Genomic DNA, 15,229 nt, shown 5'->3' on the forward strand with positions numbered 1-15,229 from the left:
AGTAACCAGGTTGAAACTGGGCTCCTTTCCCCAGGCAACCCAATCAACATTTATTTATCAAATGCACAACAATACAGCAAGCGGCAGTAGTTGCTGTCAATTAAATTTCTTTAAAACAGTTGCCCATGCGTTGGCTGGGAATCGAACCCGGGTCAACTGCTTGGAAGGTAGCTTTGCTTACCACTATACCACCAATGCGCACCCTGAAATAAAATGTTTTTCTTAACCCAGGCTACCACTTCCCTTCTCGCTGGAGGGTTTTTGCACAGGAGGCGGTAAGTGGAATCATACCATACAGGTGCAGATTCTCCCTCAGCTTTGGGATCTGTGAGCTCTACAATACCATACCCTTCTGGGGAGGGAGAGCAAACCCTTCTCCCTCTTCCCGATTTACATTTAACCAGAAACCATTATTTAATTGGAAGCAGTTGTTTCCCCTGTTTTAAGCAAACCTACGTGGCTGATCCTGTTTGGCCAGGGTATCCAATCACCCATCTCAGCGCCTCTGACACAGCAGTTTGTCTTCCCCCTATTCTATCGGATTTTCCTTGTTACTTTTTCTGTAATTTAAGCAGGCTAATAAAAAGATGTAAGGGGTGGTAGGTCCTACAGCATCAAAATTATTTTCTATTTTAGAAATATTTGAATTGTCAGTTATTTGACTTCTTGTTTCTTCCTCTCAGTGGGCACAACAGTTCTCTGTAATTTTGACATTTTGTAAAAGCTTACTGAACATCCTGGTGAAGTGGCTGGCATGTTTGAGAGCACAGCACGATATTTCTTGTTTCCTGAACTGCAGCACCTTTAGCAATCACAGAGACAGCATGAAGAAGCAGGCAGACTTCAAAGTGGGATCACGAGATGTGCCATACAGCATTCTTGGAAAAATGGAATGAAAAGAGGCAGAACAGGGTGTCTGAGCAAGGAAAAACCTAGTAAACACCCTCCCCCACACACACATACTTCTACAAGGTATCATTCAAGAAGTGGGAGGAGGGACTAGATTTTGGGGTCACTACAGTTGCAGGTTTGTGTCCATTATGGAGTAAAAAACTAATGGCTATATAGGTCCCAATATTTCAGTCCTCCCTCTAGTTAACAGTATGTGTATCCTTTGCACAATAATTTTATTAAATAACTTCCCAGGCTCCCCTTCAGTCACACAAGCAAGCAATCTGCTACTGACATCTAGTGTTCCTTTTACAAATATCACCTTGCTGACTTTACAGTGGGAGGACATGTTATCTCGATAAAAAGCACAGCTGTCACTACGCTGCACAGATACCAGCTGAATATCCACACAATATAGGGCTGGGGGCTAGAGTATGGGTGTGCGTATCTCTGTACAAATCTTCATGCTTTAAAAAATTGGAAGACAGTTTGTGTTGCTCAGAAAAGACATTTATTACTTCATGCCATCATTCATAAAGATAACTGTGGTAACAAACTCTTTAAACACATACAGCATATTACTCTCCAAGACAGGCATGTGCTCCTAGCTTGGCCTCGGGCTGTGTTTAGCCATGCAGAACAGACTTGTCTCACAGGGTCTGGACTGCCACTCAGTCTGAGTGTTTGAGGAAAGGATCCACTCTGGCCTCTCCTGGGTCTGTTCCTGATCTAAGGGTACCAGGTCTGGCAATTTCATACCTTAACTTCCATGTTTCAGCTAAAGTAATCATGAATGACTTGACATCCAGAGGACCGGACCCAGGAGAGTCACTGAAACCTCCCACTGTGTTCCGTTCAGTAACATCTTCTCTTTAAAGACACAAACAGGTGGCTACACTGCATCTATTATACAACAACAATTCACCAGCATTGTATCACCCTTTTGCTATTGTTATCCATCTTCCATTCAAATATCTCCAGGTATCTTTGCCATTTACTCTACCAAGTTCGTATCGTTTTGGACGTTTTTAGAAAATTAAATTTTACAATACCTTTTGGACACTTAGCAGTTAACTTAAGAACAGAGGTGTCCTTCCATTTCACGGTTAAACAATGGCTGGATGTAAATTCTACCTATCAAAACCCTGCAAGACCAACACTTCAGTAAAACTCAGAAAAAGACCAGAGATCTGACCTTCAGGAGAAAAAATAAATTATGATTACAAAGAAACGCCTTTGACTAGCCCCATTGATCTAGAAAAACAATTTAATCGAAGTCTCTTTTCCCTTCAGAAGCCTGCACCAGCAATTCTGTCGCATAAGGAAAACTGTGTCTAATTAATCTGAAAGGTTTGTTTATGCATTCTGTCACGGCACAGAGGTGGATAGGAATAGCTAAGCATTCACAAAAGGTGTTGATCTGTTCACTACACCCTTTTGGACAACAGAGCGCAAAGGGCTTGAATATTTTAATGGTGTGAGAAGTTCTCTTGCATAAGATGCAGTATTTGCGATGTTCTCCCGTTTCCTTCTTCCTCCACTGGGCTGCAATGTGGAGGCATGGTGGAGGTCAGTGGGGTTTCTGCCCTGGATGCTGGAGGTCTCAGTGGGGAAGAGGGGGTTGGACCAGGCTGAGATGCTGCTGTCCCGGTTACAGGATGACGCAGGGGGGCCGGCTTTTGGTGATTTTCTCTACCGGCTCCCCATCGTGCGCCCTCTGCACCGCGTTCATGATCTGAATAGAAAGGGACATAACAGCCAGACACCATCCCAGTAAATCTCGAGACATGACCCCGACTACACCAAATTCACACACTGCTCACACCGAGCTCATGACTAAGCAGGGGTTCCAACATAATTTCAGAAGTCATCTTAAATTTAGGTACAGTGCCCTCCACAAGTACTAGGACAGTGAAGTGAAAATTGTTATTTTTGCTTTATACTCAAGCAATTTGGATCTGAGATGGGTAATTACCCACGTCCTTGATAACTGGCCTTTGGTGCATTTTTTGTCTAAATTCAGTCTCTCCAAGAACAAATGAATACATGCATGATGTCACAGCTGGATTTCCAGATACGATTCTCACTTCATCTCCAATAGTCATTTGTTATGTTTTTAATACCACTTAGTATCTAACCATTTAGCTTTTCTCATCCAGCATCTCATACTCTAGTTTAAAGACCAGACAATTCTTAATTTCATGCTGTTTGAACATCTCATCTCCAGTTTGTAACAATTTTCTACAAGAGATCTGGCAAACTTTCAGACGTGGTGGTATACAGAGCATGTTCTTCATTAGCTACTTCAGATCTACCACAATGTTAAAGGCATTTTGTATCCCGAAGCCCAGAATAACAATACTTACGTCATCCTCATAAGGGAAGCCACTGGTTTCCAGCTTGGAGAACACCAGCTGCTCATTGATTTCAATCTCAAAGCTGCCTACAACAGCAAAACGCAGCTCAAATGACTCAGAGACTATGTAAGTACACACCTACATTCTGTGTTATACTTCTGCTGGAATTCAAATACAGTTGCTCAAAGAAATATATTTATTTCAAGTTGCAAACACCATAATCTGACACCCTGGTGTCTAGATGCTGGCCGAACTTCAGTCATGTCAAAAGACGTTAGAATGCAGAATCAAGATTGACACTGGCCAGACACTCCAGCCCAAAGATCCCGATGTGAGTTATGTGCTATTTAAAAATGGACTCTTCGTCATATTCAAAGTGCATAACCTGCAAAGAATGCCTTTGCAAGTTAATAAAGGTGTTGTTCTCACGGAACTCAAGTCCATTTTTTTGCCGAATCAGTATTCTGTGAATGTAACTTGTCATCCTTAAGAATGCATACAACTTATTTTTGTATGTATCTAACAAAAACGTAGGCATGCTTTGCATAACACAATAAAATTAGAATATTCTACATGGATTAATTCAAAATAGATTAAGAGAGACCCATTAGGATTTCAAAGATTCATTGCCTGTAAACAGTTATACAATAATGAGACATTTATAGTTATTTTTCTATAGAAGGAAATAGGACTACAACATATAAATAATTCTTACTTTTACACAAAAATCAGGTTTGGGGCCATTAAATGATAACGATCATTACCATCTCTGACTACTTTGCCCAGTAAGGAAAAACCCACCTGTTAAGACTGAGCCTTTAGAGTCTTTAGACCTGCTACATACAGAATTCTTGACTTTTTGTTTATCCCAAACTATACTATGTGTGTTTTGCATTATTTTGAATCGTGCAGAAAAAGTTTTGAATGCAATTTGCCATGAATGGAAAAAGTAGGGCAAATAAAAAACTATGCCTCATCTGCCTATTACCAATGTACTAATTCCAGTATGGGCAAAACTGACACATTGCTGATCCACTCCATGTGGTTGGTCACACAGAAAGAACAGAAGTGTTATTACCTTGCACCCTGGTTTCATCAGAGCTCAGAGACTAAGCAAGTTTGGGAACTACACTGATGATAAAGAGCCACTTTAATGATTTAAGATCAAAATGGAATTAAAAAAGCTGCTACATAACCTTGAACTTCAGAAATGATACCTCTGAAGCAGTAGCTGCAGATCTTGTGTGCAATATAATACTTTCTCATACATCTGTTCCAAAAGTTGTACTAGTTGTATTTTCAAAAAAGAAGAAGAACCGCACACCTCAACTAGTTGTAAAGGGGATGCCCCCAAAAATGAGCAAAAGCTGTCTGATGAGCTTACCACCCACTCTCTCTGCTCCATAAATATTTTTCATTAGAGTGCCAGAACCTGTCAATGCTGTGGCACACCCAAGCCTTCCTCGGGACATTAATGAGCTCTAGTTGTTTATCTCACAGTTTGCGCATCAGTAATTGCTTGGGTTACCTGCAGCTCACCAGTGTTTCGTCCCTTGGGGAGTCTTCTGCTCTCAGCCTGCTTCGAGCTCCAGAAATCTAGATGAGCTCAGGCCCTATGGGACTCTTATTAGATCTCTGACAGGTTTAGCATACTATGCCGGCATGCCTCTTTCTCTTGCTACTCTGTGATCACTGGAGTGCTGGGTGTTTATTCAAATGTAATGCAAACAAAACCCTAAAGGAAGTAAGAGATGTTACCTGTTCTTCCAACGAAGCTAGACACCTCCGCATCAGGAAACTCGGCGGTCACCACCCGCGCTAGCTCCTGATAGCGGGGCTCGTAGCCTCATGAGCCACTGAGAGAGACAGGCGGGGGGAGAGGGGGAAGAAAAGTATCCTGTGAGCGTCTGCCAAACTACAGAATGACATTCAACTCCACAGTGCCGTTGCTGGCAGCTTCTCTAGGATAGAGACCTGCCGCTTGGGTCTGTAGACTCAGAAGTTTGAAATGGAGAGTGGGCAGAGAAACCGAAAACATGCTGAATGCTCTAATGGCGCTATCATAGTCTAGCTGGTACAAATTAAGGATAAACTGACTGAGGTGATACAAGCATGGGTTACAGAACACTACTCACAGACAGCATAAACAGTAATAAACAATAAACAACAAGCACCCTGTAAGACATTATTGATCCCGAAGGGAAATTGATGAATTTCTGATGACTACTTCATTGCTCTTGCACTATAACAAAACATATAAGAGCTTGTAACATTTTACCAGACCAACAGATTGTGCAAAAGGAATAAGGAATTATCGCTTTGTAGAGTAAGTGACTGGAATATAATTATTGTACCTCAAAGACTGTATATGGGATACTGGGATATTAGTACTACCCATCTAAAACAACTTCTACAAAAAATGTAATTTCCCTTATCGAGTCAGTTTTATTTCTGTTGATATTAGCTATTGACTTGTACTACAGCTGTTAGAAAACAATTGCATCACTTCCAACCAATCCCTCTTTAATAACAGGTTACAGAATCACACAGACGCCATTTTGGCTCCGCTGTTCGGAGCCGCAATGGCGATCGAGTCCGAACGACCCCTATATTAACACGGCCAGTACTCTAGTTCACCTGCACAGCATGTAAAATGTCAATTCCTAGTCTTATTTTTAAACTCAAGATTGAACGAAACTCACTTTTGAAGCTGAAACAAAATATCAAAGATAGCAAACCGGTGTGAGGTACGTAGTCACGAAAAAGATATACAGAAGCTGCTGCATGCAGACAAAGCAGGAAAGCATGGGTGGCAATATAATATAAAACCCTCTCTTGACAGTTAAACACTGAGAAACCAGACATGTGAGATACAGTACATTATCTGAATACCTTTAACCGCAATTGGAATTCATTTGCCCGTATCCCCTAGACGTTGTCTACGAGATGGTAAACATTTAACACGACCAAATCGCAGGTTTAGCTAGTTACCTTGTCTCACTACTGATTATTACCCTGAAATGCCATTTCGCCTTTCTGTCTGCTCCTGCCGGAATGGAAATTAAGTATAAAGTCGCTCACCAATATTCGACTCGGATTCGCACGCCCATTCTGCCTTCTCTCCTGCAGCGCAGACCTGCTTGCCGTCTCTTTCTTCCTGGTTGGGGTTATGAAGGAACCCGAGCTGCACACAAACAAGCCCGTCAGTCCAGCTCCCTGGCGCCACCTGCCGTTGCTCTCTGAGCGCTGTCCACCGGGGACGATTCCGCGTGAACAAGCAGTATGGTTGTGATGATGTAGTTCAAGCAGGGAGCTGCGTCAGCATGCACAGGCTGGAAAGGGACAAGTAAAGGTTTATCCCCCGCTGAAACGAGACGAAAAGAAACACGACGTCTCGGCTGTGGAGCCTTCTTCGAGTGTCCAAGAATCAAGGAATTGTTATGATGAATACAGACTCTGATTTCGCATTTAGCAAGGAATACAGTTAATGTTACTAGTGAAGAAGAACCTGTTCAGGTGACTGAATGTATCAAAATGGGCGGGGGGAGTTTTGTATGATTCCACAAAATACTGAAAATATATTTTAACGGAGAAATCCATTTTAATGGTATTGTCTCACAACTTTTTCCATTTTCTTCGCCCTTGAACAGCCTCGTAAAATGCATGTTCGTTTACTACAATTCGTGTATTTTGTAGAGCGAAAACTATGAAAAAGATCCACCTCACTGGCACTCCTACCACCAGCTCGCACAAAGACTGCACTTCGTATAGCCTAGAAATAAAAATACCACTAATATATAACTATATTTTTGTCCATTTATATTGGATGGCTAGAAGTGTCACGGAAAAGTATTATCTATTTCTTGGTTTAAACTAATTTAATACTGTGGCACATCACCAAGCATAAAATGCAGCAGACACCAACACAACACAGTTCATGAGGCATTTCTAGCGAATTGAACCAGAGCCTCTGCAGAGGGCTGACATTTACACCACAGGCACTGACGGACGGACCAGGAAAGTGTGGACAACCCCACTCGTTCTAATTGGTCTAATTGGTAGTGTTTACTGATAATAAAAAAAGTATAAAGATACTTCGTTATCTACTGAGTGAAGATACAGGTGGGATTTCACATCTCACTTTGCATTCTGCACTCTTTATTTGCTATGAGCAAATTTTAAATGTTCCTACACAGTAAAAGCAAGTGCATGAAGCTCTTCGTGATGTAATACAAATAGTAAGCGTCTAATTGATGAAAGACCGCTAGAGGGGGCTCTTGTGCTATCTGTGGAGAGCTCAGTCCGCACATTTAACCTCTGTGGTAGCTGAGTGGTGGATGAAATTCAAGTCTAAGTGAAGATGTGGAAAGAGCACCTCAGCCATATTCCACTGATAGCCTGCTGTTCATCATCCATCACAAGACTGACAAGCAACATTTTCAGGAAGGAAAGAGCTACAATTATTGGGCTGTTCTACTGTGATTCCATCCTGTCCCTATACAGGATGTCATTATGAAGCATTAAAGAATGCAGAAGAAAACAAGCTATTTGAATGATGAAATGCAAACAGTGACAGGGCTGCCTTTTCCTTGGAAAATTGCATTGCATCTCAGCTAGCGTTTACAAGCAGTTAGGTTCCACACACTGTCTGGGTCTGTTGTTTTGTTTCCTTCATCGAAAAGGATTCTAATTTCTTTATGACAGCTTTTCTGCTAAACATACAAGGTGTCAGCGATCAGTTTCAACTTTGTCCCATATTCTTGAGAAACATCTTGGGAACTAATCTCTGATTATCTCCTACAAATTTACTCGTTACAGCCTGAGCCCAGCTTACCTCTATCATGGAAATCAAAGTCATCTAAACGTCCCTGCTGTTTCACTTCTGATAAAGGCTTCTTCCTTGTGGCCCATAGAAGCCCACCACCATATACACTATATGGTTTATACACTAACCCATGACTTAGTAAAAGTTCTAGTACAGACCATTTGAAATAGTGTAACTGACCGATTTCCTCTTAGCATCTCAGAGCTTGTGGCCCAAGTTTCAAGATGCAGAAGAGTCTGCGTGCGTTGGTTTGTGCTCGGCTTAAATCGGAAATCCACAAAGAAAATAAAGCTGTGCTCAGACCTTGACACCCTCTGCCACACCTAAGAAATAACCCGACAAAACCGAGGAAATGAGAGCTTCAGTTAAGTGCCTCTGATTTCATGGAATATGGGACCAAGAATATCCCCACCCCCATTTCCAGTCCTGAAGCATTGCTGTGAGAATCCAGTGAAAAGGGATATTGTACGTTTTCAAAGGAGAAGGCAGAACTCACTCTCTTGGAGTGCCGAGCCGTCTTGGAGGCTGGGCTCAGGGTACAGAGAGCAGCCTTGTGTGTGGAGAAGTGAAGTCGATGCTTTGTCTTTTCACACTTTTCACCCGGTCCTGTATCTTCTCCCCTCTCCATCTGTTTCTCCCTCTTTCTGCTTATCTTACTACAAGGCCCCATGAGACCAGAGCATGAACTTCATCCTCCTCCCGGGAAAGAGGCCCCACACACACACTTTGACAAGGGACAAGTGTACTTCCTATCTGGTGGGCTCTTTGGACAGAGATGAAGAACTATGCATGTGGCTGTGTAGAGAGTTATTTATTACCCCCAGCTTGCCTGGGGAATTCTGCACTGTTTTGGTGCTATGAGCCAATCTGACTGCTGAATCTCTTTATCTGATTTTGGAACGTTCTTCTGGCTCAGCTGTGGTGTGACTTTCAAATTATCCAGTGCAAACATAATTTTCTTGTGGACAGTTGTCTTCATGCTGTATCGTAGAGCATCATGCAACACAAGGACAGTGTAAATCTATAGTATCTATCCAGCAACAAAGCCTGCTGTGGCTAGCTGCCACAAGTAGTTTCTCTAATGAGATTTGTAAAACTGAAAGGTGTGAAGATTCCTGCTGAAAATTAACTTCTAGACCAGAATTCTGCTGAAAATTCTACTAAAATTCCCCATATTCCCACAACATAAACTTCTCCCACTCGAGAGACTGGGCAACATACTGTAGATCCAGCAAATTACAGCAAATTAATGCCAGATCTATGTTCAAATGAATGTTTTATAAGTTATTTTCTTTCTGGCGAACAACCCATGACTAGTCACAGGAGAAAATAGGCCCTTTAAGTGTAAAAGCTGTATATAGAATTTGGGTCATTGATTATTTTGATGACAATTATTTTTGCTTTTATAGAATATTATCAGTTTCTCCAACCACTAACCTGAAAACATCTGTGCTAGAAAACATTTAGGAATCTGCATTTTAATGCCTCAATTATCCTTGACCTGCAGAAAACTCACATTCCTAAAATAGTGGAATACTTGAGTCTATGCAGAGATGTTATCTCTTGAATGTGCTGGACAGTCAGTGCCTGTTAATCGCAGCAATCAGATAGTTTCTCCATCAACTGCACTTAAGAATCTCAAACTAATTATTGGTGACTGTGTGTATTTGAAACTACCATGGGAAATCTTGGAATCAAACTTCCCTCCTCCGGAAGAGGAAGGAGACAATTCATAACATAAGAGGACCAGATATGTGGGAATGTTTGGGAGCCGAAAGAGGACGCCGTGTGCTCAGAGCTCCCTGGCGCAGAAAGAGGAGAGGGGGCTGCTATGGATTTCTGTGACAGATCAGGACTACCTTCCTCGGATGATTGTAGCGAACAACCTTCGGCACTCTGTCACCTGACCAGCCTGTGACAATTCAATGACAGACTGTGGAGTCCATGTCTGCAGTCTTAATGAAGAGAACTGGGAACAAGTGAATGACCAGCTGAGCTTTGGGGAAGTGTGAGTGAACTTAGTTTTGTTTATGCTGGTAAACAGAGTAGCTGTCCATCTTTTCAGCTACTTTCCCTTGGAAAGGTACTCCAGCCAGAAAATCTGGACAATTCCTATTGTAATACTGTATATACAATAGCTACATCTGGAATAAACAACTGTTCTTGGGAATCAAGTGAATTGCCTGATTTTGGGATGGATGTGCTTATTAGTTGAATAGTAATTGGTTTTATTCAGTTGGAGGAGAAGGGAAATAAAGAGCTACGTTGAATCCATTTTAATTGGTTGTTCATTGGCACTATGCGAGGGAGCTACTGAGCTGTATTAGCCATTAGAATTCATTGATCAGTGACAATCAGGCTTAGTAAAACCAGCCAAGCTCTTTCAACCCCTTGCTTTTTAGTGCAAAGCTCCCTGGGTCAGGTTCAATGTGGTCAGCCTCTCGGAGACTGCAGACAAAGCGTACTCCTCACAGCACACAAGGCTGGCCTTGCAGGAGTGACACTTGTTCAGATGAAGCCCATTGTACCCCCTGATCTCAGAATGAAGCAAGCCAAGGAATGCTCCCCTGTTTACCCTTCCCCCTTGCCCCTTGAACTCTTGCTCTGCCAGTGCAGGTTTATCATGCCTGAGTCAGCAGGGCTGCCAAGGGGCCTGTGAAGTGAGCCTTTATATCCAGGACCCCTGCCCCTCACCGCAGTGTGCTTGTTTGGGACCGGCAGCCTTGCCAACACTGCCTGAGGGATGACATCTACGCTCTTGTCCTTTGTGAATCTGAGTTCATTACCCAGGGCTTTTTTTTCTTGCCTTTTGTGGTTGTCTGGCATCTGGCCCACACTGTACTGAGAAACTCACTGAAATTAAAGAAAGACAGAAACGGACATTCAGCTGATGCTGGGAGCTGAGTCTTCAGATCGACTCTCCTTGCATTCTGCGTGTGATGTGGAAGCTGTGCTTCATGAGTAGGTGTTTGTGAAGAAGAGCCTTTTGTTGAGACAGCATGTTCTTTGTTGTTTGTGTAAAGTCAGTAGATATGAAGTTAAGGTCAGCTGACACAGAAGTGCAATTACACATCCTCATAAGATTTTGATTGTCATGAAGGATGTTGATTTTGGGGATTAATGTAGTGGTAATTCCACATAGTAGCTCTTCCACAGTGGCATAAACAGACTCAACCGAACTGTATGTACAGTACCAGTCAAGAGTAACAGTAACACCTCTGGCCTCTGTGTTTATGTGTGATATGGTTTAGAGCTGGATAAACCACATAAGAGTCTCTGGAATCTGCACCTTAAAGCTGCAGGACACAATGGTTCTTCTTAAAGTCTTCCATTGGTTGTGAGATTTTCATTCTTTAAAAAGTTCTTCATATTCAAAATGGAACAGGCCTTTGATGACAAGATGACAACAACCATAGTCTCCCTCACCTCTGCTACTCTAGCTCTGAATGCCACTTTGTGGAGAAACTCAAAAGGCCATAGTTTCCCCTCTTTCTCTTTCTGCACACAGCCTCACCAAGCTTCATTGCCTGTTACTCCTTCTCTCTTCCCAACTCTCATTCTCATTTTCGTCTTTCCAGGGGGTGTCAAAGCCCTGTTAACTTTAATTCCTTTGGATGCAGAATCTTCTTGTTGATTCCTCCATGGTTGCAGCTGTAGTGCTGCCCCACATGCTCCTGCTACATGCTCTCTTCTCCCAGTTTCTCCAAGTCAGCAAGCTCAACCTAAGCGACTATTCCCTGTGTTGAACAACCATTAATCACACCTTTTAATTAATCACAGAGGCAAAGTGAAATGACTAGCGCACAACGTTGACACGGCTAATGGTTTTAAATGAATGCTTGTCAACCCTCTGCCCCAGGCGCACAGGTTTGATCTTATCACCTTCTTCCGCATTTGCAAATTGTACCACATTATCATTGTTGCTTTTTAGGGACTCCACTCAGAGTAAAAACAGAGAAACATTATCAATCGGGACACTCCAAATACTCACACTTTATGAACCCTTTGAGACAGCTCACCCATGTCAGCAACTAATTTGCACTGAGCATATTTCTGGTTACTCACTCATATTTTCACTTTGCCAAATTTGAAAATATAAAGCCCCAAAGTTCTTCAAGAAAGGTGGTCACATTTTTTATTGTATTGGAATGGTACATTGGTGGTTTGGGGTCCTGCTTGGGTCTTACTGGGGGTCCTGATTTCCTTCTCTTACAGCCAGGTGGTTAGCCCCAAGCTAAGGCTTTTTATTCCTAATTCCTCAATAAACATTCCTAAATATATTTTCTTAAAACTGTCCACTGGATTGTGGAATTTGGACCTATGTGTCTTTAACTCCCCGTTAGAAGCCTACTGTAAGTATATGGACAAGTTTACATCAACAAACAAAAATGTATTAGCTCTCTTTATCTATTCAATTCCATGCATATTTTTTCTGTTTTTGAACTTGTGTCTACACATACAGGACAAACCTCATATTTTCTCTGTGCCTGGTGCAATTAGGCCCTTGTTAAATGCCGATGTGTCAACAGTCAATGGAGAGGATTGTTCACATTTTACGCCAATTAGTTCCTGAGACTGCAGTCATCCACAATGTGACAAGCAGTTTATTGTTCAGAAGCCAAAATCATAAAAATGACATTTCTATTGTAGTAAAATGACAGTATGTTTCTATTATTGATGACTGAACTTGGTCTTAAATCATATACTTCATGTCATTTTGCATTCCCCAGCGTTTTTATCATCTACGTTGGCGTGTTCCCGTTGCTAATTTAAAGGAACTGTGTTTGTAGGGTATACTCTAGGCATAAACAATTGGCAATTAATCAATAAAATGTTGATGACGTTTTCTAGGATTTTCAGCTACAGTCATTCCATTTCATCTGCATTATAAACTACAGAAGCCAAATGGATCTGTGATGAAAGTTGAGCACTCCTTCAAATATTTCTTATGCACAAGTTGGATCTGCTGAACAGTAAAATTTTGAAACGGCAGCTATAAAAATAACAGGAAAAAGATCTAGGCTTGCAAGAACATTTCAAAGGGTTGTGTACTAAAGAAATGCAGATTTCTTTCACTAAAGCTTTGTAAATCTTTTCTGGATTTCATACAGTCCAATAGCCCTTGGCTGACTCCCAAGGAAAGCTCATCTGATGTTCATACGGTACGTGTTTCCCAATTTCCCCTAAAAAGAGCTCACAAAGTTCAAGACCTGATCTGCTTTATCTCCTGTCCTGCAGAGAGAAGTAAACAACAAACTGTACAGTGGGATGCACACTGAATGACACTTTTCATCTGAACCTTACCCTGGATCTACAAATCATGCTGTGGAACTAATGCAGTATCAGTCTTATCCTGAAACACGGTATAAAGCTCAGTCCAGCATTGTTTAGGTGATGTCAGAATCTAATCACCAATCACCAGTCTCCATCTGGGTGATAATCAGGGATCGCTAGTTTTTAGGTCATATTTATAACTCAAAAACATGGAGCATATTCTGTAGTGGATGCATTCAGTCTTGTCTATTTGACGCACCACTGATTACTACAACCTCACAGTGTATATGTTTTATTCACTGTACATATATGCATTACACATTTTATATTACATGGCCTCCAACAGCACTAGCCAACCACATGTTTTCAATGTTTCTGCCATATGAACTTGTATCAATGTGTTCCATATGTTAGCTATGTACAGTACTTTAAATGTTAAAACTTTATTGTGAGGACTTATTTCAAAATACTTCACATTTTCATATTAGGTTGCAGCTGGGAAGTGTTTAGAAAAACTTGTGGGGTCAGTATTCCACATTGTATTTTCTCAGTAATATGAAAACGTCTATAAGAAGGATCAAATTTCACAAAACTGCTCTTCAAAATTACTAATGATTCTCTTCATGTCACAGCCACCAAAGGACTTTCAAAGCAGCAGTTTCTAATTTGTGTGTTTCAAGAAGGCTGGACGCTTAGGATTAATAAACAAAGCAAAACCCTGATTTACATTCTGAATCTCTGATCTGAATCAGTCACATGTGGAGAAATTGCTTTTCTCGTGAGTCTTTAGAATAAAACGGTTTCCATGTGGGATTCTTAAATATGCGATGTTGCACAAGTGAATATGTTTGGTGCTTCTATAAATCCAGCTTCTGAGGTACAATATCTGCAGTGATGGCATCATGGTCTGACTGTCAGTTAGATAAAGATCTCGCTGTTATCTATCTCCCATAAATGTATTACAAAATTCAGAAACACTGAGAATTATACTTTTTAGCATTGGTAAAGTCGATCATTTAGATGTGGACAGCATACCATACCACCCAGAGGCAGCCTACTGTACATACTGAGCAGCTGAACAGGAAGAAAACTGGATAGGGATGCCACCATTAAGGCCAGTGGTGTCTTTGGAAGAGTTACAGAGCTTAGTTGCTGAGGTGGGAGAACATGTTCATGACTAAACAAACAATATCCATTGTACTCATGCAGTCATTCCGCCAAGGCTGTCAGAGTGTTGCAGGGAATTGGCAACAAAATATTTAAGTGATGCTGACACATTTAAGTGAAACAGTCAAAACATGTTGCAAAAGGTTCTGTGGTCAGACAGAACTGGGACATTTTGGTTGAGCTGTGAAGTGTTAGGGCAGGTGCAAACTCAACACAGTGTAACAAACAATCAATACCGTTCGTGTTGTGAAGGACGATGGTGGCAGCATTATGTGATGGGACTGTTTCTCATTATCAGGGACAGGGAAGGAAGGCAAGGCTAAGGGGAAAAAGAACAAAATACTGGCAAATCTTGTCACCTAGGCCAATCCACTCTTCTCCAGGAGAGAACCATAACCTCAGGTTTGGGGGTGCAGAACCTTATCCCGACCGCATCACACTCATCAGTGTGAGACTACTGAATAGATGATTAGACTTGTGCACCATGGGTGGTGGACAGACATGCTCTTTAAGTGGGACTCACTTTTGTCCTTTACAGCAGCATGTTATTCCAGTATTCATTGCGATTTTCTTTGTTTTACACAATGCATGATTGAGCTCCATCTGGTCAGGGTAGGGTGACCCATCCTGAGGAGGAAAACAATCGGCATCTGGTGTTTAGGAGTCCAGAGCCGTGGGCCCCTGGTTTCTAAACATCCCTCCATTGTACTGAAAG

At 41.7% G+C, this 15,229-nt stretch overlaps 1 protein-coding gene across 1 annotated transcript; it reads right to left on the reverse strand.

The window, feature by feature from the left end:
• Positions 1-1,379: 1,379 nt before the first annotated feature.
• selenow2a (selenoprotein W, 2a) lies at positions 1,380-6,453 on the reverse strand. Its single transcript, XM_069185729.1, has 4 exons — positions 6,330-6,453; positions 5,007-5,104; positions 3,258-3,334; positions 1,380-2,626 (listed from the first exon to the last, which is right to left on the reverse strand). The coding sequence occupies exons 1-4, from the start codon at positions 6,356-6,358 to the stop codon at positions 2,543-2,545; spliced, it is 288 nt and encodes a 95-aa protein (XP_069041830.1). The 5' UTR covers positions 6,359-6,453; the 3' UTR covers positions 1,380-2,542.
• Between the last annotated feature and the right edge of the window lie 8,776 nt (positions 6,454-15,229).

This window comes from Lepisosteus oculatus, chromosome 28, assembly GCF_040954835.1.
Source record: "Lepisosteus oculatus isolate fLepOcu1 chromosome 28, fLepOcu1.hap2, whole genome shotgun sequence".
NCBI lineage: Eukaryota > Metazoa > Chordata > Actinopteri > Semionotiformes > Lepisosteidae > Lepisosteus > Lepisosteus oculatus.